Consider the following 22,785-nt stretch of genomic DNA (forward strand, 5'->3'; position numbering starts at 1 on the left):
ACAATAGTTTTTACACATTGCAAACAAAACTATAAAAATATTTATCGACTTTATCACTTAATATTATTTTTTTAAGTGGAATAAACAATAAAACATATATAAGATAATAAACGTGCATCAACCATATAAAGATAATTCTTCGAATATTATTTTAGAATCTATTGATTGATACCACAGTAATTGATTTTTTTTTTCTAAATTTGTTCTATGTTTTTATTTAAATTTATGAAATTAAAATAATTTGTAATAAAATTAAGTTTATTTAAATTCATAATTATCAATACTATTCAAATTTTGAATTTTATAAAGATTAAATTTATTTTTACTAATATTTTATAAAATAATTTTATTTACATTTTACATTAAGATAAAATTTAATTTAGATTTATACTTCAAAATGAACCTTTTAAATAATCATATTTAAAATTTTTAAAAAATATTAATGGGTATTTATAAGTATAAAATAATTTGTTAGTATTAATCTCAATGAGATATAATCTTCACGTCAAAATAATATGCAACAGGTAATACTCTTACCGATCCCGACATATTGTTTTATTGTCTTTCTAATAGTTATTATAAATTATTGTATATAACATTTTATGTATTATATATATATATATATATATATATAATTTATTGTAATTAATACAATAAATTTAATTAATTTATTGTAATTAATACAATAAATTTAATTAATTTATCATACAAATTTTAAATATATAGGAATAAAAATATTTATTAATAGTTAATTCGATTTTAAACAGCGACATTGGTAAATCAGAAAGAGAAATGAATAAAATTAGTATAAATGTTTATGAATAGAGTATAAGTAATTATAAAATGAAATATTATTTGAAAATACTAAACATATTTGAAAATACTATTTGTATTTAATATCAATATAGTTAATAATAAGAAAATGATAAATAATAACAATATAGTTATCAAAATCTTGTTGACCAACTTTGCTTATTATGGGTTTGAGTGAGATTGAATTAAAAATATATGCAAATTTGGACATAGATCAAAAATGAATCCGACCATTCAAAACCTGACTCATCAATCCACCAATAAATTATAAATATTAAATTATATCATAAAAACAAAAATCTTAAATACTCTTTCTATCTTTAAATATATTTGGATTTAACTTTATTTAAATTTCAATTAGACAAATCTTGTAATTTTTGTTTGGATTGAAGAAAAATAAATTGTAATTGAGTGAGTTAACTCAATTAATCCATCAATACATAATAGGTTAGATCCAATTTGAATTTTTTAGGTTCGCTAATAAATGAGTTGGGTTTGATTGACTCACTAAATAGTCAATTCGTGAAAAGTTAGGACGGATAACCTATTTTGACAACTCTACACAGTACCAAAATACCAAGATTATGTGTATATTGTCCAACCAGACATTAGTTTAGATTAATCTATCAATACATAATAGTTTAGATTATGTTGATTGACTCACTAAATAATCAATTTATGAAAAGTTAGAAATGATGACCTATTTTCATAACTCTACATAATACCAAATTACCAAAATTATATATATATATATATATATATATATATATATATATATATATATATATATATATATATATATATATGATCAAGTAGACGTTAGTTTAGATTATTCTATAATAAAATTTTTTTATGAATCTTATTGGATCGTACACTTTAGTATTTATATTAGATGGGATAATTATATTAGTAATATAAATTTCATTGTAATATCAAAAAATATGTATTATATAATTATAGTAATTATGTATAATAATTTTATTAATTTATTTCATAATTATTTTAAAAAACATGTCAAATTTTTTTGTGACAATACAAATTCCTTAATAAATTAGAAAAAAATTATCATTAATAGTTAAATCTTTTATGGTAATTACTTTAAAATCAATGTTAATTGACAATAAATATAAATTCATCCCGAGATATTATGACTAAACTGATGTTTGAATTAAAAAAAGAAAAAACTGACAGGCGTGCTTACGTTAGAGAAACAGTCAAGTATTTGCCACAGTATAACCGAATCACCAATATCACCCTTTAACCAAAAAAATTGTAGAATTTGTCCACATTTTGTCTTTCTTTTTTTCATTTATATATTTATATATAATAATTTACGCATTGTGATGATTACTTGAAAATTAAATAAACAGGAAATTGAATCTTAGGATCATCATCATTGAATAGAGAAAAGAGAAAGGAAAGAGCAAATCCGTGATCTCCATTTCTTTCCAAGCACCTAACAACCAATCTAACTTCCAAGCCCTCTCTCTTCTATAACACTCGCTCTTCTCTACATGGTTGGGATTTGAAATCGAGCACTGAAATAGCTAAAACCTGCAAAAAATTTGGAACTTTCTGATCCGGGTTTTCCATCTGTCCACCATCACCATTTCCTTTTCTTATATGCATGTTAGTTTAACAGTTTCCATGCCCATCATCACCAAACCAGGAAAAGCCAAGATCTTTAGCCACCCTTTACCGAGAAGAGTCTAGAAAGCCAGACCCAGTTCTCAAAATCCCTTCTTTCAAGCCACATCTTCATATGCCCCAGCACCAAGTTAGAGAACACAGTAGTGGCTATGGGAGTTGACAGGAAATGGCTTTTCACTCTATTCAGTGCAGCATTGCTATCTCTCATGGTTCTGTTGATGTCCTCTTTCTCTGCTTTTAGTTCTCCTAAGGCTTTCCCTTCCCTTGTTCAGCATGGCTCTCACTACCCTCCAGCTTTTGCATACTTTATCTCTGGTGGACACCAAGACAAGGACCGGATCTTGCGTTTGTTGTTGGCAGTTTACCATCCTAGGAATAGGTACCTCCTCCATCTTGGGAAGGATGCCAGGGACGAGGAGAGAAAAGCCCTGGTTGCCGCCACGAGGGCGGTGCCGGCCATTCGTGCTTTCGGGAACGTTGATGTGGTTGGAAAGGCTGATTATGTCACCTACTTGGGGTCCTCCAATGTGGCCATCACTCTCCGGGCTGCAGCCATTATGCTCAAATTGGATAGTGGATGGAATTGGTTCATCACTTTGAGTGCACGGGATTATCCTCTCATCACACAGGATGGTATGCCTGTTTGATATTTTCTGTTTGCTTCTTTGATTTGTGACTGTGTTTTGACGAGTCAGTACCTAGATTGCTGTTGTATGGTTGGAAATTTGGAGGAGTATTCAAATCAAATTGTCTTTTAAAAGGAATTAAATAAACGGGTTTGGTGGGTCGATTAGTTGGTAATTCAGTATTATGAATTTTATTTTGAGTGATCCAGTATTAAGAACTAGTTGCTTGGTACTTAAGGAAAGTTTGTGCAATTTCAGTGGTCCAAAAACTCACTTTCTGTTCCTTTAGTTCACCCTTTGTTCTCAAGTTTCCCTTGTTTTTAGTAGATGCGTGAGGCTGGAATTTCAGAGGGAAAGGAAAGGGAAATAAAAAAGTTAGCAAAAAGATTAAGACATTAACTGTATGTTAATCTGACAGTTTATTTTATTGCATTTTAATTATTATCCTCGACAACTCAACTCCCAAATATTCCGTTAGGAAACTTGTGATACATTATTAATTACAAGCTTGTTCTCTGTAGAATTAATTTTCAAATCGACGAGCTTGACCTTAATTTCGCTTATCCCAGATTAGGTGTAGATGGTGTCTTATCGTTGAATCTCTGATATGATCAGCTTGAATTTATATATTTGAGTATAAATATTCGTAATTTTTTTTTTAAATTTCTTTTGGTGTCTTAATTTTAATGCCTTGTTTTGAAGTTTTATAAGTTCTGTTTGAGCAATTGCTTTGATGTTAGCATAATATTGCTTTCATGTGGCTAAATAATACTTTCTGCGAGTTCTTGCTTTGAGATTTCTTTCTGTATTGATTTTTTGTTCTTGTAAGTAATACTGAAGATTAAGGTTTATTCTTTTAAGAGAATGCTGAAATTATCTTCGCATCAGATTGGTTACTACAGATTGATTAAACAGAGGCCTGTCCAAGTGTCATTTTGGATTCTACTTTTTATTTTCAAATGAAATCTAAATTTTACCTAGAGCCTCCCATTTTTTAGGCTATATAGTTTTGAATGTTTAGATAATAAACTAAAAAGACAGCTTTTCCATCTTATTAGTTTTCCATGCATAAGGAATTTGTGGTAACAGCAGGAGATGAAGCCAAGACATAAATGGTGAGGGAGCTGCAAATGGGAGAAAAGGGTATTCAGTTGAAAAGAGGGATCACTGGGGTGAGAAGAATTCAGTTGCTAGTAAATGAGTTTAGGTCTTAGGAATTTGAAGTCACTTCATTTGTTTATCCTTGTTGATTTGAACCAGTTTGTGAATGCATTTTGGACTCATGCCAAGATTTTGCACTAATTTCCAAACGGAAGAGATTGGTCAGCTGGAGATTGTTTTCATGCCTTAGATGGTTGAATATCTTAAAGTGCTCACTATTGCAAAATCTGATAACGGATCAAGTCGATTGTTCTGATTGCATGTGACTTGTTATTTACTCATGAATTGATAAATTGAAATACTGATCTTGTTATACAGATCTAATAGGACTGGAGCATGGGCTTCTAGTTGGAGGAAAATTTTAAGCATCCTTACGAAGTGGAATATCAAGGTGGAATATAGTTTCGAATGCTGAATTAACAGCTAGTCTGACTGCTATGCAGAGGATATGATTTGGCATAGTTCAGATGTCAAATAGTCAAGCAAAAAAAGTTGCCACAAATAGCAAACTAATTCTTAGACACTAAGGATGGTCTTCTGTTTTTATTTTGTTTATCACTTTTCAAAATTATCACCTTGTTTTCAATTTGTTTCCTGTTTTCAAAGATCTGTACAGTATACAGAAAAAAAAAAGAGGTTTTGTTCACCATTTCCTGTACGAATCTTTTAAAATAAGAAATAGATTGGAAACAGAGTTACAGTTTTGTAATTAAAAGTGAAAACAGAAAACGTTTCCTCAAAGTAAACTGGCTCTAAAGTGTTTTAAGGGGAATGGACAGTTATCTAGATTTTAGTTTCAGACTTTCATCACTTTCCATTATGCTTTTGATTAAACAACGAAAATTGGGTATGTTTCACTCTGATGTGCGCATGCTATAGCAAGTAAGCATAATTAGAAGTAACTAAAACGACACGTGTATTGTCATGTCTCAAATAGGTGCTTGCAACATATTTATAAGTTATAAGATCTTAATCATTTGAGGGCTGCATGAAAGATCTTAATCATTTGAGGGCTGCATGAAAGATCTTTAGAGATATCACCAGTGACACTTGTGCTAGTGAAGCAGTTAAGAAAGAACAAAGAAAGTGACAGTAAAAATTGATTTTATAATATAAGGGGGTATGATGAAAAAACAAGTTTTTATGTTGGTAGCCACAGAGATGGGCTTTTGATGCCCGAGTATGTGAGATCGTGAGGCATTCGATGACAGACACATTGTTTATCATAGAATCTCCCAAGGCATTTCATGTTTTACAAGTGAACCCTCATAATCCTGTAGAGTCAACGAGGCTGTCTGATCCTAAAACTGAGTTTGACTGTAGATTATCATTGGCCTCTAGATTAGCAAGTAGCAACAATGTATTCTGCATCAGTTCATGGCCTTGTTGATTAAAATGAACATTGGGATTCCTCTGTTACTGGTAGGGCTGGAAGTCTTTATGGGCTCTCTATATATTATTTTAGTTGCTGTACAAGAACATCTACATTCATTATACTGTTATTGAGTGAAGAAATACTTAGTATTCTAAAATTTGCTCACTGAATAATTTTTCTTGTTTTAAGGTCAACAGAGTTCTCAGTTTTTTGTTCATACTCTCAGCTTAGAATGATGTATGCCTTCTTTCCCTACTTCACAAAGTTACTGACCCACATCCGTTATCTTTTATCAGATCTTTCCCACGTTTTCTCTTCCGTTAGGAGAGACCTGAATTTCATTGAGCACACTGGTGACCTTGGATGGAAAGAGTATGGAAACTAATGCTAATTCTAGCTGCTACTTTTTCTCACTTATTCAGTTGACCTTATATAATTTATTTGGTTTTGCAGGAGCGATAGATTCCAGCCTATTGTAGTTGACCCGGGGTTATATTTAGCAAGAAAGAGTCAAATTTTTCAAGCTACAGAAAAGAGGGCAACTCCAAACGCATTCAAAATTTTCACAGGCAAATCTTTTATCTCATGCCTTCTGTGCAGCACAATACATGTCTTACAGGGTTTTCGTTCCCCCCTATATATGTTGAATGCTTTTCTTGGCATGCAGGTTCGCCATGGGTAATCTTGAGCAGGCCCTTTCTGGAGTTCTGCATTTTTGGTTGGGACAATTTACCTCGAACCCTACTGATGTACTTTACAAATGTGAAGTTATCTCAAGAAGGCTACTTTCACTCAGTCATTTGCAATGCGCCAGAGTTCAAGAACACAACAGTAAATGGGAACTTACGATATATAGTCTGGGACGATCCTCCAAAGATGGAACCACTCTTCCTTAATGCTTCCGCTTACAATCAGATGGTAGAAAGTGGAGCTGCTTTTGCAAGACAGTTTCAATTTAATAATCCTGTGTTGGACATGATTGATGAGAAGATTCTCCATCGTGGTAGCCATCGAGCTACTCCAGGAGTGTGGTGCACTGGGCGGAGGAGCTGGTGGGCGGATCCGTGCTCCCAATGGGGTGATGTCAATATTGTAAAACCAGGTCCTCAGGCTAAGAAGCTTCAAGGGTCCGTTTCTAACCTTCTTGATGGCTGGAACTCACAGACCAATCAATGTCGGTGAATAGACAAGAGAATAGAAGCATTTAGGAAGCTGTGCTGTCTAAGCACCACCATTCACAGTAGAAATTGCCATTTGCAGAAAACACATTCTTTGGTCACCCAAGTGTAATGTCAATATTGGAGGCATAGCATTGTTTATTAGTGAGTTTTGATAGCAACACATCAGAGTTGTAGTGGGAAGGGAATATATGTTTAAGCTCTTTGGCTTTGGAGGCTTAATATTTGTGGTGGATCCTCCAATACCTTACATCAGTGGGAGGATATTCCCTCCTGCAGTATGTCTCCTCATTATCATAGAGATTCTGGACGATCAGAGCAGAAAAGTTCATTCTTTTTAGATATTGTCATTTTCCATTCCCCCATTATTGTACTTCTATTTTTTTTAATATATCAGGAATATCTCTTTCTTAGAACTCAAAGACTACTTTCTCAAAATACTGAAATCTATCTAACCATTTAAGGAAAGTCTCATCTTTCTTCACAAATTTTCTTATAAACACGGGATTGAGATTGAAACCTTAACCACGTTCTACAAAATAACATTATCTATCAACCATGTCATAATATATTTGATAATATATTTGTTGGGAATTTAAATGTGAATCTAAGTTTCAAAATTGGATAAAAATAAAAAAGGTTTCAAAATTGGATAAAAATAAAAAAGGAAAATATTATATAAAGAGAAAAGATTCGTTAAATCATTAATTAAGTTTTTGGATAAAAAGTAAGATTGATCCTTCCTATAGTTGGACTTAAATTTTAATGTTCTTTGTGTCTTCCGTGATAAAGAAAACACACCAGGGTAAAAATAAAGTTGTTTAGCAGAGTTGAAGAAGAGTTAAAATGGATAGAAATTATTTATTAATATAGTTTTATTTAGTAGAAAGTAAAAATCGATTTGATGTTCCGAATATACTAAAGAAAAAACGAACGTAATTTACAGTGGCATAGATGTTCATGCTGGGTAGCATAAAACGTGCCACATCCCAATCAGTGTTGGGTTCCATGGCGCTTTTTCGATCATCCAAAAGGTTTCTCATCTCCAATCTCCTCCTTCCCCTCTCGGAATCTTCTTCAATATCCCTTAATCCTTCGTCAAGTTCAAATTTTCACCACCATTACCCCAAACCCACAATCCAATTTTCCTACGGGTCTCCAAAACACACCACATTGGCCTTCCACACGGCCCAACCTAGGTCCACATCCAACGCCGAAGCAATCTGCAGAATCTTATCCAACTCTCGGGACTCCACCGTCGCTGCCTCTCTCGCTGCTGTTGTGGTGAATCCCTCGCCGGATCTCGTCCTCGAGGTCTTGAACAAACTCAGTAATGCCGGTACCCTGGCGCTTTCGTTTTTCCGTTGGGCCGAGAAGCAAGGCGAGTTCAAACACACCACAGAGACCTTTCACGCATTGATCGAAGCACTGGGTAAGATCAGGCAGTTCAAATTGATTTGGACTTTGGTCGACGACATGAAGCAACGAAAGTTGCTGACTTCTGACACTTTTGCCCTCGTTGCTCGGCGATACGTGCGAGCACGGAAGGTCAAGGAAGCAACCGAGACATTTGAGAAGATGGAGCGTTACGGTTTGAAGCCGCATGTATCGGATTTCAATAAGTTGATCGACGTGTTGTGTAAATCCAAGGGTGTTGAGAAGGCACATGAGATGTTTGATAAAATGCGGCACTTAGGGTTGGACCCCGATATCAAGTCCTACACCATTTTGCTAGAAGGGTGGAGTCATCTGCAGAACTTGATCAAACTCAATGAGTTGTGTAGGGAAATGGAGGATAAAGGGTTTCAGATTGATGTTGTTGCGTATGGGATAATCATCAATGCGTATTGCAAGGCTAAGAAATTTGATGAAACCATTGGGTTGTACCATGAGATGAAAGCTAAGGGTCTGAGGCCTAGTCCCCATGTGTATTGTACTTTGATTAATGGTTTGGGTTCGGATAAGAGATTGAACCAAGCTCTTGAGTTTTTTGAGGCATCTAAGGCTAGTGGCTTTGCACCTGAGGCTCCCACCTACAATGCGGTTGTTGGGGCTTATTGCTGGTCTTTGCGTATGGATGATGCGTATAGGATGGTTGGAGAGATGAAAAAGTGTGGGATTGGTCCAAATTCTCGAACTTTTGATATTATACTTCATCATCTTATAAAGGGTCGTAGGATTGAAGAGGCTTGCTCGGTTTTTCACAGAATGAGTGGCGAGTTTGGGTGTGAGCCGAGTGTGAGCACGTATGAGATCATGGTGAGGATGTTTTGTAATGAAGAGAGATTGGATATGGCGATGGCATTTTGGGATGAGATGAAAGAGAAGGGAATTCTTCCTGGAATGCACATGTTCTCCACGTTGATCTGTTCCTTGTGTCATGAAAGTAAGTTGAATGAAGCGTGTAAGTACTTTCAAGAAATGTTAGATATGGGTATCCGGCCTCCGGCCAAAATGTTCAGCACCTTGAAGGAAGCTCTAGTTGATGCGAGGATGGAGCATATTGCCATGCATTTTGCTTTGAAAATTGATAAACTCAGGAAGTCTCCATTGGTTGCTTGACAAAAAGGCACACATAATATATCAGGAATTTTCATGTGATCTTGAGAAATTTGTCTGCCTGTCTTGGTAAACGTTTGTTCACAGGAGATGGATATGATGTTCTTGTACGACAGTGTGTGAGAAGATTCTTTTCATATCATTTGGAGACATTTATATATGAATGGGGTTCTTGAGAAGGAATTTGTGCATCACACAGTCTGAAAATTTCAGGTTTCCCTTGATTCCCAAGGGCAATTCATATGGGATACCTATGATCTACAGAACCACCTGTAACATTTGATTAAAGGAATTTTTATCAGGAGGTCTTGTAGGCAGAAACAACTTTAGCTTTCTAATTTCTGTAACATACAATATGAAGGAGGCGCTGCAAATATGAATTTTAGTATTTATCCTTTATTTATACAAAACTAGTTGGCTAGTTTTGGGCATTGTTGACTTCCTAGGGATATTGTTTTTTATATCATTAATAAATAGATTCATCTGCATCATTCTTTCTTAATTTTTTCAAAATTATAATCGAGTTTAATTTCTTCTGCAACCACCTACAAACTCTTTTTGTGTGCATATATATAAGTTTACAAATTTTGACATTTAGTTGTTAATATCGTCAAAGATCAAGAAAAATATTGGTGACAAAATTCATTCAAAAACCATAAAATTACAAAATATTCATTCAAACAAAACCATAAAATTACGGTATAGTTATTAAATTAAAAGGCAATTTTTGTGTTATTGAAACCAAAAACGAGTCAAATTTATAGGCCTTTAGAGTTAGTAAACTAATTGATAGACAACAATGGCACGTAACGTATTAAGAACACATGTGATAGTGAACAACACATTTAAAATAACGAAACTAATAAACAAAAAGTCTTTAATCTTAACACTTTAACTTTATCAATAATCTCTCTCTTTATGCCCACAATATTTTGTAAATTTCGGAAACTTTCTACTTTTTTGTCCATGCCTATTAAATGTTTTTCTATGTTGTAATAATTCAACTCAATACTATTGTTGGCTCGTAAGTCTCTCAAAAAATGAAACCTCAGTGTTTACTTCTTTAATGTAAAATTGAGTTTTAAATAATTTAATTGTAAAAATATTATCAAAAAATATGTTGAAAGTTCCACATCAGCCAGAGATAAGATCAATTCATAATTTATAAGTGGATGTAAATCTCACTTTACAATCTGATTTTGTGGAGTTGAATTAGATTTAAAGTCTACTTCTAACAAAATATACTAGTTTTTTCTAACATAATCTAAAATGCTTTAAAATTCTTATCAGTCAAGCTCATAATGTAACTATTATGAACATTGTTTGCCACTGATTATTTGTTTAATGTCTCATAAATCGCATTATCTTTTATTTTTTTTTAAAGCATACCCAAATGCACTCTTTATATATCTTTAAGATCATTTGCATAGTTACTGTCAGTATAAATAAATAACTTTTCATTTCATCAATCTTTGTCGAAATTTTTTGATTCTGTGTTCTCTGCAAATATACCATAATAGGCTTGCAAGAAATGAGTGTGTTTAGGATGCTTCACAAAAGTGAACTGTCAAACTAACCAAACGTGCATTTAGTCTTATAGTCATAACATATATAAGGCTCTCCACCATTTGCTTCAATAAAGTATTATCAACCTTTACTTATTTATTTATTTATTTTAGAAACTCGGTACCTAAAACAAATACATTTTTCACCAATTTATAGTCAACCAAATTAAATTAGCCCAATATATTTAAATTATCATGTTGCTTCTGATTGTTTAAAAATTTCATTACAATCTTGTAAAACTTCATTGTCAATCTCTCTATATTTTTAAATTGTTCTTTTAGATTTATATATTTTTTCAAAATTATATTATTTTAATGTAATACAAATGCACATTATCTGGACGGAGGTGTGTGTTTGGGGTTAGTAATTTTAATATTTGTATTTGGGCCAAGTGCAGTTAGAATGTTTGGGCCATGTGCAGCCCAGCCCACAACGAGCCCACAAAAGAAACCGTTTCTTGACGCGCTTGATACTAAAGAGCCCACAGTCTGCGCATTGAGGGAATAGTTTCGTCTGAGGAGAAAGATCTCCACCCACCCTTTTGCTCCAGTAAGGTTTTCTCCTCAATTTGTGTTCTGCTGCTTCATTTCTTTCCTTCCTTTCTTTCCCACCCATACTCTCTTTACTAACTTCATATTCTTCTTCCCTCGCTGTTTTTTTCCTTTGCCAGATTCGATTTAGTTTCCTTTGGTTCTTGCGGAAGGAAAAATTTGGTAAGCAAGAGATTTCTGTCCTTGTTTTGCTCGCAACTTCTCGATTTGGACCGCAGAACTCCAATTTTTAAAACCTACTATGAAAATTAACCCTTATTTTTTTTTCAATGGCATCTGTGCAGTAGCGCAATCTGCATCGTTTATTTATTTATTTTTATCATCATCGTCAAGAATATGTTCTTTTGTTATGGTTTGTATTATTATGTTGAATACTCTGTAATGTTTTTTCAGTTAACTCTCGATGTAAAGCATGGTTTGCGTGTTTTTCTTTGCCCATTTCTCGAGTTCGTTAGGTTTACTTAGTGTGGTTTTTTACATTTTTTTAGTTTTGTTTTATTTGCAGGAGCAAGAAGCTGGTTTGGTGTTTCTTTTGTTTCACTTTTATGAATACCTGAATTTTGAAGGGTTTTAGGGTTTTGCAACATGTTAGGTTCATTACCTATATTGCCTCTCCCTGCACCTCCTGCTGATGGAAATCTAGGTCCTCTTCCTGAGTCTCAAGTGTCTGAGGAGAGGACTTCCAATGAGGAGCAGAACAAATCAAATTCAGCTTCTGTCCCAGTGCCAGCAACAGTTGCAACCCACACAAGAACCATTGGAATTATACACCCTCCTCCAGATATTAGGACCATTGTTGATAAAACGTCCCAGTTTGTGGCTAAAAATGGTCCAGAATTTGAAAAGAGGATTATTGCAAATAACACGGGCAATGTCAAGTTCAATTTCCTTAACTCATCAGATCCCTATCATGCATATTATCAACATCGGTTGGCTGATTTTCGGGCTCAGAATCAATCATCAGGGCAGCAAACTCCTTCCCAGCCTGCTGACTCGGCTATTCCTGAGTCAGCTCCAACTGCCCCTGTCCCTGATAGTAATGGCATAGCAGCAGTAGAAAAGCTCGATGTTTCTGCCCAGTTTAAACCTATTAGGAAAGTACTTGAACCCCCAGAAGCAGAACAGTATACTGTTCGGCTTCCTGAAGGAATTACAGGTGAAGAGCTGGATATTATAAAGCTTACAGCACAATTTGTGGCTCGAAATGGGAAATCTTTTTTGACAGGGTTGACAAGTAGGGAAGTCAATAATCCCCAGTTCCACTTTTTGAAGCCGACCCACAGCATGTTTACGTTTTTTACTTCCCTTGCGGATGCATATTCGAAGGTTTTGATGCCTCCAAAGGGATTGACAGAGAAGCTGAAGAAGAGTGTGTCTGATATGACTACTGTCCTTGAAAGGTGTGTGAATAGGCTGGAATGGGAGCGTTCACAAGAGCAAGCTAGACAAAAGGCCGAGGATGAGATAGAACAGGAAAGAATACAAATGGCTATGATTGATTGGCATGATTTTGTGGTGGTTGAATCAATAGATTTTGTTGATGAGGAGGATGAAGAATTACCTCCTCCAATGACAATTGAGGTGGTTATTAGGAGAAGCAAGGTGTCAGCCACGGAAGATGATACTGTTGAGCCTGAAAAGGAGGTTGAAATGGAAATGGACGAGGAAGAGGCTCAGCTTGTTGAAGAGGGCATGAGAGCTGCTAGTTTGGAAGACCCAGATGACGGGAAGCAAAATGAAGTCAGAGTTACTGAAGACCCTGAACCACCAATGAGAATTGTTAAAAACTGGAAGAGACCCGAGGAGAGGATTCCCGCAGAAAGAGATTCAGCCAAGTTCGTTGTTTCTCCTATCACCGGTGAGCTAATTCCTATTAGCGAAATGTCAGAACATATGCGAATTTCTCTCATCGATCCCAAGTACAAAGAACAAAAAGAAAGGATGTTTGCCAAAATTCGAGAGACAACTTTGGCTGCGGATGATGAAATTTCAAGAAACATAGTTGGACTTGCCCGGACCCGTCCTGATATATTTGGTACCACCGAAGAGGAGGTCTCCAATGCTGTCAAGGCAGAGATTGAGAAGATAAATGACGAGCAACCTAAGCAGGTTATATGGGATGGTCACACAGGTAGTATTGGGCGTACTGCAAACCAAGCCATGTCACAGAATATTGGAAATGAGGACCAAAATGATACATCTAATAATGAAGCCAAGAATTTTCTTGGTCCTGCTGCACCTCCTCCAAGACCTGGTATGCCTTCGGTTCGTCCACTTCCGCCATCACCTGGATTGGCTTTAAATCTTCCTCGTGGTCCTGTCCAGTATTCTGTTCCTCACAGTGGTGCACTTCCAATTCCTCCACCCAGGCCACCTGTCATTTCGATGATGCCATCTGTTCGGCCAGCTCCTCCTCCTCCAATGCAGATGACTTCTGGACAGCAGTCAATTATGGCTGGTCAACCTCCCCCAATGCCTCCATCAATGCATCTGAATAACCAAGGATTTCAAATACCTCCACCACCAGGATCCCAATTTACTCCTGTTCCAGTTCCCCGACCTTATGTTCCTCTTCCTGTTCCACCATCAGTTATGCCTATGATGCATCCACCACCTTTGCCACAAGGAGTGCCACCACCGCCACCACCAGAGGAGGCTCCTCCCCCACTCCCAGAAGAACCGGAACCTAAGAGGCAGAAGCTTGACGATTCTGCTCTGATCCCTGAAGATCAATTTCTGGCTCAACATCCTGTATGGATCGACCCAGTTAACAATTATTATTTTGTCAAATGTTTATATAGCATTATGTGTAGCGTTAGTGCTATTTTATGTATACTAACTGGCAGTCTGTTTTATTGACTGTAGGGACCTGTTCGTATCTTGGTATCTGTTCCTAATGTTGATGAAGGAAATCTCAAGGGACAAGTTCTGGAAATTACAGTGCAATCTTTGTCTGAAACCGTTGGTAGTTTGAAGGAAAAAATTGCCGGGGAGATTCAGCTTCCTGCTAATAAGCAGAAATTGAGCGGAAAACCAGGCTTTCTCAAGGATAACATGTCACTTGCCCATTACAATCTTGGTGGAGGTGAAACACTTACTCTCACCTTAAGAGAGCGTGGTGGTAGAAAGAGATGAGATTGTCGCGGATGAAGAAGGTTGTTGTAATCTTTGCCTTATTGTAAGGCATATGGACTCTTATAGTATTGATAGACTACATGACTTAATTTCATGAATTATATGTTGAATACATTAGATTTATTGTATTTTGAGACATCTTGAAGTATTTACTGCTTTCTCGAAGACTGATATTAATTCTGGAATACAGATTTTGGCACATTGGCGCTTCTCTCTTGAGGGAATGGGAAGTAGTGGAGTTCCTTTAATCTAATATGCTCTATCCAAATTATTTGCATCACTGATTATTGCTTTCTTCTGTATTTCAGTTTAGTATTTTTGTTTTAATTGGGAAGTTTCTTTGCTGTCAGGGAGGGATTATTTACATATTGACTTTTTGTTTGTTGTTTCATTTTCAGTATTGCAATAATCACCGTGAAGTGATGATTTAGTGTTTTCTTTTTCTTTTCATTTTGTCTTCTTCCTAGTGTTTAGGTTTTTGCCATATATTGGATATTTTCTCGTACAAGGACACTGTTGGACAGTTGGTTAGAAAGGCATTGGTTGCTGAGAGCTTATGTACCTTTAGCTGGGGTATCTTGTTTGGGTTCTAGTCAAGAGGTTGTTTTATTTTGTTGTTTATGTCCTTAACCTAGATTATTTATGGCAGTGGTTGGGATGGTTGTTTTTTGATTTGGTTGTTTTGTCACAACAGAAATTCTACTTGGAGTTGTGGGAAGGGCTGTGCAGCTTAGCCTGATGTATTTTTGAATGAGATGATGCGCAGGTAGAATGGTCATCAATCTTTTCTGTGCTGTTGTGATCTTTCACTTTTTATCTTGTAAGTTTTGTGCTGATGGCAGTTTCTGTCTGCCAATTTATTGCAGAATGGACCAGGTTTGGTATTTTAAAGAAGGCACCGATTCTCGTGTTCATCTTTTTTGGGATATGTTAGGAAACTCTATGTTTAAGTTGCCACTGAATGATTAAGATTATCTGGTCATCCTTATTCTGCCATTGTTTATTTGGTGGAGCTTTTATTTAATTGTGCATTTGTTTCTTCCCTCTTTTTACCTCCATCCTCCTCCATTGGCCTGAATTTTATGTTTTTTTTTGTGAGATTGTTAGTATCCCCTCATCGGAGCCCCTATGTGTGACTCTCGACAGACTCACAAGTTGGAGACTGGTAAGCTTGCTTGCAACAAGCTCCCGGGAAACGGCATTGATGGATAAAGATATTGAATTTGACTTCTGTTTCTATTTAAACTGTGAGAATTGTTGTCTCTTACAATAACCTTCTGATATCCCCTTTCTGTAGCCTTACCAGATCCCAACTACTCTAAGGAATACGTCAGTGTTGATACTTAGGGGCCGAGTAAAGTTCCATCTCCATCCGTTTGCCGTAAATGAGATGAACATTGTTGATATAGTTGGTAAGCATTAATTTTAGATAGTTGCCTTCTTGAAAAAATACAGCCCCTTAAGATAAGAGATGTCAGATTAGTTGTCCAAACATTCTCAACAAAGAAAAAAAATTTAGAATCGATTATACCAATCTTTATGTAATGAAGTAATACAGTCTGCAGCATTAGAACAAACTGTTGTTCTCACTAACGGTTTTGGTTTTGCGAGGGGTAATTTTATGCTATAAATGAGATTTGAATGCCTCCAGTTGGGTTGAGAGTATTTAACTATTAATGAGGTCTCGTTGTTTTTCGGGTCTCGTTGTTTTTCAGATGGTTTGATCTGATAATGACAGTTTGATTTAATTTATGTTGTATTCTTGCAAAATGTTTGTAAATTGTTACAAACTTGTTTTTGCTAACTCAGAAAAATTGACATGTTTGGTATATTTAGAAATTGCTTTTATAAAATTTGGGAATTGTAGTTTTTTGAAATTTTTTCATTTTCTATTACTTTTTTTTTTGTCTCTTAAGTTTATTTTACAAAATTTAATGTTTTTAATTGACAAAAATTAATACCGTATAAAAAATTCATATATTTTGCATGGAATGGTGATTTAATATTTTACTCTATATAGTTAATTAATATTAGTATTATATAATTTTTGGAGTTTGTTTGAATAATTTGATTACTTAAATAAATTGAGTTAAATTTGCTCAATAATAAAAAAATGAATTTTGAAAACTTATTTTTAATGTAGAAATAACTATGCAAATGACTAATTTATCTACCTTGAAAAATAAAATTCTAAATCTATAACTAGATAAATAATTTGGAAGAAGCAGAAAAAGGTGAATTAAAAAAGAAAATCGGTGTGGGATTAAGACGAAAATACATACAAAGAAAAGTATATGATGTAAGCAGTTGTAGAAGAAAGTGAAGTTACCAATAACAACGAGGTGATTTTCTCTTCTTAGGTTACTCATGCTTGTGTGGGGGTTTCTTTTTCTAATTTCATCTTGAATCGCGTTTATTATTAATCCCATCACTTCATTTCATCAAACCAATCCGAAACTATATTTTGGACAACAGTGTTCAAACCCGTTCTGGGGAATAATCATTGTTCTTCAAACTCGCGACTAGCCTGTTAAACTCGTGATTCTATGTCTGAGTTTGCAACACCCAAAATGTCCGAATGTCACTAGGGTTTGTTTGTCCCTTATTTTTGGGTTACTCTGGCTCCATTTATTTGTCATCAACCTATTTGCTAGTCTGGTGTGATTCAGTTTGCTGCTTTGTTTCTCTCAAGTATTTTCTTATAACACATTCGCACTTGTTCTTTTCCTCATATGAACTCGATCCCATCCCAGTTTGATACTTTTTTTTTAGTCTTACCATGTTCGGACACTGAATTAGTCTCTTTGTAATACCTGTTAAACTTTAAATTAAGAATATCACCGTGATTTCATTACCTTTTGTGTGCGTTTTCCTGATGTTAACAATAATTCATGGTGTATTTTGATTTTGAATTTTTCTTATACGTCATTTCTAGTTTTTTTTTAACATTTTTTTGTGCTACCTAGACCTTGACCAGTTTACATAAAGTTTTTGCAAATCTTAAGGTGCAGGTACATATCAGCACGTAATCTCCCAATTACAAGAACAGGTTAATTTGATTGCACATTTAACTTTCAATACCATTGGTGCGTTGCAAAGGGATGCCCCTCCTAATCGACTGTCACCAAATTATCCTGAACCACCAGCACATCCTACTGAGGAGGAGGGGACAAATTTTTCAGAGCAGCCAAAGCTGATGAGTTCTACTTTAGTGAAGGCTGCAAAGCAGGTATGTAGCATCTTAGTCAATAGTGAAAGGAAAGTTAGTATATCATGCTTAGTTGTTAATGTTGTCATAGCTTCACAATTGTTGGCATCGCAAAACTCACTGCCATTGGCGCTCGTTCTACTGTTACTTTCTCTCTTTGCTTTTGCTGTTCTTCTGCTGTTCTGGTCACTCTGTCTTTCCTTCAAATTTTATACAGAACAGAGGAACTATTTTTAGTTGTGAGTTGGGTCTTACAACTTTAAGACTTCTTATGAGTTATTTTTATCATCTATATTGTATTATTTTCTTTAGTGCTCCTGCAATTCAGTTTTATTCTTCATCGTTTTTAAGAAATTCGTTATCATGGGAATTCTCTGAATTACAGTCCCTTTTACCTTTTTGTATTTAGTTCTGTCTTAAAATTCCTGACCAGAGGGTTTGGTTTGGTCTCTGAATTGCCTTTCATTCTTGATTTAATTGTTGAAATTTCTTGTCCTCGTGCATTAAATATATCCTTAATAAGTTCCATTAACTAAAGAAAAAGGTTTCCGACATATCTTAATTTTCTGAAGTATTTTTTCTTTAATATATTCTAAGATTGGCATGGGTGCATATGGTATTGTTTCTCGAAGAAAAATTCTCTCGTTACCTTTGAATAAAAGCAGATGGATTGTTAGAGATACCAGGTATGGTATCCAGTATTCCAATTGTGTGTTTGTTTCAGAGGATAACATGCACAATTGGACTTGGGATTAGATATTTTTTTATTATATGATACTGAACTTCATTATTTATTGAGCCTTCAGTCACATTATTTGATCACTCATAATTGGACGGTTGACATATATGTGTTTTTCTGTAGTTTGATTCATTGGTTGCAGTTCTTCCAATATCCGAGTCAGGTGAAGAAGAACAGCTTAAGAGGATAACAGAACTACAAGTGTGTAACTCACACCTCCTTGAGTATTCTTTTTATGTGACTGAGTGGTGAACTTAATAACAAGTAATCTAATTGTTACAAACCATGTTTATGCTTTTACATTGTTTCTGCATTTTTCCTTCCAGACTGAAAATGATGCAATAGGACAAGAACTTCAAAAGCAGTTGGAAGCTGCAGGTATGTAATACCATCAGCTTTAGTTCTGATTTGTAAATTCCTGTTAAATAGCCAAAATGAGTTTTAATTTTGATTCCCAGAAAAAGGTACCCTGCGGCACAATTTTCATATATACATAAGTAGTTCGGTGAAGGATTGCATGCATATGTAATGCATCTGTAATCTGCAATCACGTATTGTTCCAAACGAAAATGCTGATGTAATGTGCTTTGGACTTAGGATTCCTTGAGAATGTATGAGTCTATCTAACACTTTGTGTGTTCTTGGTGTCAGAGAAAGAATTGAATCTGGTTCAAGAGCTGTTTAGGCAAGCATCAAATAATTGTTTGAACTTGAAGAAACCAGATGACAATTAAGCTATTTCATTACTAGATCAGAGTGAGTCCATTCCAATTCTTTAAGTTATTAAATTAGTGAGACATTTACTAAGGAAATATTTTACCACAAGGGAACCAAGCGAAGGAAATGTCAAAATAATCAACAAACTAGAAGGATATGTTTCTGTAAATGAACGATAAATACAATATGTCGAACATTATCTGTTTCCTTATATTTACCTAAATAAAATCCATTTGTTTACTTCTATATCACAGCTGTGTAAATAGCAATTACTAGGAAAGGATTTTCATGCTGTAATTACAATATTTAATCCCTATAAATCAAGGGATTTTGACTATGCATTGATCATTACAACTTAACATTGAGAGTCAACATCTCAAGAATTTCAGAATCAATTACATTAAAATAAACTATTATTATGGAGCCAATTAACAAGGCTAATGTCACCTCCTCCCAAAGCAAAACGCAAAGAAAGATAATGCACTATGTACTCATACAAAAGTAGAAGTTTTTCAACTCCTCGCCAGTTTCGTACCATCTAACAAATTCCACTTCCAAGAAGAAAACCATACAAAACATGAACGAGAAGTTCAGAAAAAATATCCAATTTCAGGGCAAGTAAGAAGCAATATTTACAAGAATTTTAATAACATGTAGCAAATTAGAGGTGTCAATTTGACTCATGACCCCGGGGCTAGTCCTAACCCACTCTTGAAAAAGCCCCCTCTTAAGAAGCCCCTTAAATGGGGGCAAAAAAAAAGCTCCAACCCCCAAAGCCCCCTTTCAAGGGGGTTAGGGTCAGGGTTAAGGTGGGTTTAGCTCACTAAATTTTTTTTGGAAACTAAACTTTAACATTTTTAATAGTAGCTATTAAAAGTACTAAATTTTATATTCATGTAATTGATTTCTTATTTCAAATTATTAAATAAAACTAATTAATTATAGTATAATAGAATATTTAATATTCAAAATAACCACTTTTTTAAATAATTAAAAATAATTGCAAATCACACACTTAATTTTATACAACTAAATAGTATTACAAATTTATTTTACTGAAATATTATAAAAATGCTTTATTTTGTTGTCAATTTTAATAAAATTATGTCTTATGTTGCAGACACCAATTATTAGAAAATTATATATAATTAGTAATATTAAACAAAGAGAGATAATAACATATTAATTTGATTTAATATTTGCACTGCTTTTACAGTTCATAAAAAGAATCACTGTTTTGTTTCCTCGATTTCTAAAATATCACTCAATCTGCTTTTAATTATTTAAAACTAAAAATAATTCAAAAATTTATTATCTAATTTTTTTTTATCAAAAATAGTATTAAAATATTTTATGTGTAAATTAAACTTATGTTTTATTTTGTTTTTTTCTCTCTGATAATCTTTTCTCAAAATCACCATAAGATATATTATAAAAAAAAGTTAATTTCTTAAAAATTTATAAAAAAATGAAAATTTTAAATAGACCTAAAGTACTAAAGAATGACAAATGTTATACTGTTTCAATATTTTAACTAACACATTAAATAATTTATTTTTAACTTTCAATTAGAACACATAACATAAATGTATGTTTATGTTTATGACATTTAAAATGTAAATATTTTGAGTGAGTAGTACGACGAGATTAAATTCTATGGGCGAATACAACTTCAGTCTGCACAAGGTTTATGAGTTTTTTCTTTTTATTAATTATTTTTGTTATGAACATGATTTGTTGAGTATAAAATGAAAAAGAAAATCATTTATATTTAATTTCTTTTTCAATAACTTTCTAAGAAAATAAAGAAGCCTATTTTTTTAAAAATTAAGAGCTTCAATTAGAGAAAATCTTCTCTTAAATTTCAATTAGGATAATTTTAGATAAAAAGTTAATTTCTTACTTATAACTTAAAAAAAAAGTAAAATTAAATATTTAAATTTCAAATTTATAAAATGATCCTTTAATTATATACTTAGAGAATCGAACTTAATAAATATTGTCATTTTGCTTTTGCTCCTTGATTTTAGAACTATTTCCTCTTATAAACATTTCAATTTATTTTCTATAGTAACTATTTTTGTAACAAATTAGGAGTTAATTATATTTTGTTTGTATTTAAAATGAACATTTTTTCTAAAAAAAAAGCCCATGGGTTGGCCCTGACCCACAGGGCTTTTGAAAATATTTTGGCCCCGTGAGCTTTTTCTACGAGGGGCTTTTTGACCCTGTGGATTTTTTTAGCCCCAGTCCACGTGGGTTAGGGCCAAACCATGTTAGGAGGGTCAAATTGACAAGTCTATAGCAAATACTGATGGAAAGAAAACTTGGTAACATTATAGCAAATACTGATGGAAAGAAAACTTGGTAACATAGGAGACATCAGAGCAACCATGAAGGCAGTTATTTTGAAGGCACTGGGAGCAGAGAAAAGTCTGTCCTAGTTCTGGAATAAGGACCATAATCGCAAACATTGAAACCCGAAGAAAACAGTTTGTTCTGGCTTTTTCTTCTTTTTCTAATCTGGTAATAAGGAATAGATTAATAGCACTATTGTCAAATTCAACACTGAACAGGCACATAATATGTAATATGGTCGAGGGTGGAAAAATACAATGTGCTGGTTTAAACTGCAAAAACTATAAGATGCAACCAATCTAGAAAAGACACCATCGTATTATTTTATGCTTTACCATCAGTTTTTCAGCTTCTTCATGCTTTCCCTTCAAAAGACGTTGCATAGCCTTAGCTGCCAACTGATTTGCACTCATCTCATTCTTTACTTCAGCACTTCTTTCCAAAAGAGGGCCATCAAAATTATTACTCATCTTGCTAACGAAATCTTGCATAAAGCTTCCATCATTGGAAAACTTATTTAGGCCAGACACTGCGGCAGAGATTATCCCAGCACCCTCAGCTACCATGTGTTGGTGGCTCTTTCGCTTTCCCAAGACAGAATCTTGAACTTTAGGTTTTCTCATTTCATGGTGGCAAACAGAAACATCCTTTAAGTAGTCCTGCTAGCATTTCATTAACAGAATATATTTCAGAATTACAGAAAAATGTGATTAACACCAAAATATTTTTTGGACATAAAACAAGAAAGAAACGTAAAACAGTTATTTTCTGTCATCAAAGTTACCCTTGTAGGAGCCCTTCGACCGTGCCTATCAGAATCTGGCAAATTTACTTCAGTTATACCTTTTTGTCTATTTTTATTGCACGTAGATGTGCTCGAGCAGGAACAGCTGCATTAGATGCAGTCAACCCACTCGGAGAACCCCACCTTTCTTGCACAACCTGCATATCAATATAAGTAAATGGCAATTTTTACAGGATGACAAAGATGTCTTTTTACATAGGAAAGAGCAACATCTGAAAAGGAAGGCAAAATAACCTCATTAAAGTTTCGGTCATCTGTTCTTTATCTAATTGAATGATCTTGATTTTCCTGTTTTGTGTTTATAACTTTTACTTCTTGCTGCCCACCACACAAGGAAAAAAAAA

The 22,785-nt window shown here is 34.2% G+C and overlaps 4 protein-coding genes across 17 annotated transcripts; all 4 read left to right on the forward strand.

The window, feature by feature from the left end:
• The first annotated feature begins 2,171 nt into the window (after positions 1 to 2,171).
• Positions 2,172 to 7,225, forward strand: LOC108322029 (beta-glucuronosyltransferase GlcAT14A). The gene is made up of 4 exons (XM_017553973.2): positions 2,172 to 3,096; positions 5,922 to 5,997; positions 6,079 to 6,194; positions 6,293 to 7,225. Exons 1-4 carry the CDS (start codon positions 2,613 to 2,615, stop codon positions 6,805 to 6,807), a joined length of 1,191 nt encoding a protein of 396 aa, XP_017409462.1. The 5' UTR covers positions 2,172 to 2,612; the 3' UTR covers positions 6,808 to 7,225.
• Positions 7,226 to 7,710: 485 nt separating this feature from the next.
• Positions 7,711 to 9,800, forward strand: LOC108322046 (pentatricopeptide repeat-containing protein At1g71060, mitochondrial). Its single transcript, XM_017553995.2, has one exon. It carries the CDS (start codon positions 7,758 to 7,760, stop codon positions 9,363 to 9,365), a length of 1,608 nt encoding a protein of 535 aa, XP_017409484.1. The 5' UTR covers positions 7,711 to 7,757; the 3' UTR covers positions 9,366 to 9,800.
• A 1,602-nt stretch (positions 9,801 to 11,402) lies between these two features.
• LOC108322069 (probable splicing factor 3A subunit 1) lies at positions 11,403 to 16,142 on the forward strand. Of its 8 annotated transcripts, none has more exons than XR_008247798.1 (7): positions 11,423 to 11,482; positions 11,599 to 11,641; positions 11,985 to 14,230; positions 14,345 to 14,634; positions 15,309 to 15,380; positions 15,481 to 15,490; positions 15,714 to 16,142. XR_008247798.1 is itself a non-coding variant. In XM_052874854.1 (4 exons), the coding sequence occupies exons 3-4, from the start codon at positions 12,065 to 12,067 to the stop codon at positions 14,612 to 14,614; spliced, it is 2,436 nt and encodes an 811-aa protein (XP_052730814.1). In that variant the 5' UTR covers positions 11,403 to 11,477; positions 11,599 to 11,641; positions 11,985 to 12,064; the 3' UTR covers positions 14,615 to 14,813. The 8 variants fall into 8 exon arrangements, 3 of the variants coding, with proteins under 3 accessions (XP_052730814.1, XP_052730812.1, XP_052730813.1); XR_008247799.1 differs by having other exon boundaries at positions 15,722 to 16,142; XR_008247796.1 differs by lacking the exon at positions 15,714 to 16,142 and adding an exon at positions 14,805 to 15,214 and having other exon boundaries at positions 15,481 to 15,653.
• LOC108322070 (mediator of RNA polymerase II transcription subunit 21-like) lies at positions 14,613 to 19,524 on the forward strand. 7 transcript variants are annotated; one of them, XM_052874855.1, is made up of 9 exons: positions 14,615 to 14,634; positions 15,309 to 15,380; positions 15,481 to 15,490; positions 15,714 to 15,779; positions 15,912 to 16,026; positions 17,620 to 17,843; positions 18,685 to 18,762; positions 18,888 to 18,939; positions 19,213 to 19,524. In XM_052874855.1, exons 2-9 carry the CDS (start codon positions 15,370 to 15,372, stop codon positions 19,293 to 19,295), a joined length of 639 nt encoding a protein of 212 aa, XP_052730815.1. In that variant the 5' UTR covers positions 14,615 to 14,634; positions 15,309 to 15,369; the 3' UTR covers positions 19,296 to 19,524. The 7 variants fall into 7 exon arrangements, with proteins under 7 accessions (XP_052730816.1, XP_052730815.1, XP_017409520.2 ...); XM_017554031.2 differs by lacking the exon at positions 14,615 to 14,634 and adding an exon at positions 15,144 to 15,214; XM_017554032.2 differs by lacking the exon at positions 14,615 to 14,634 and adding an exon at positions 15,144 to 15,214 and having other exon boundaries at positions 17,626 to 17,843.
• The last annotated feature ends 3,261 nt before the right edge of the window (positions 19,525 to 22,785 follow it).

Source organism: Vigna angularis, chromosome 3, assembly GCF_016808095.1.
Source record: "Vigna angularis cultivar LongXiaoDou No.4 chromosome 3, ASM1680809v1, whole genome shotgun sequence".
Classification (NCBI taxonomy): domain Eukaryota; kingdom Viridiplantae; phylum Streptophyta; class Magnoliopsida; order Fabales; family Fabaceae; genus Vigna; species Vigna angularis.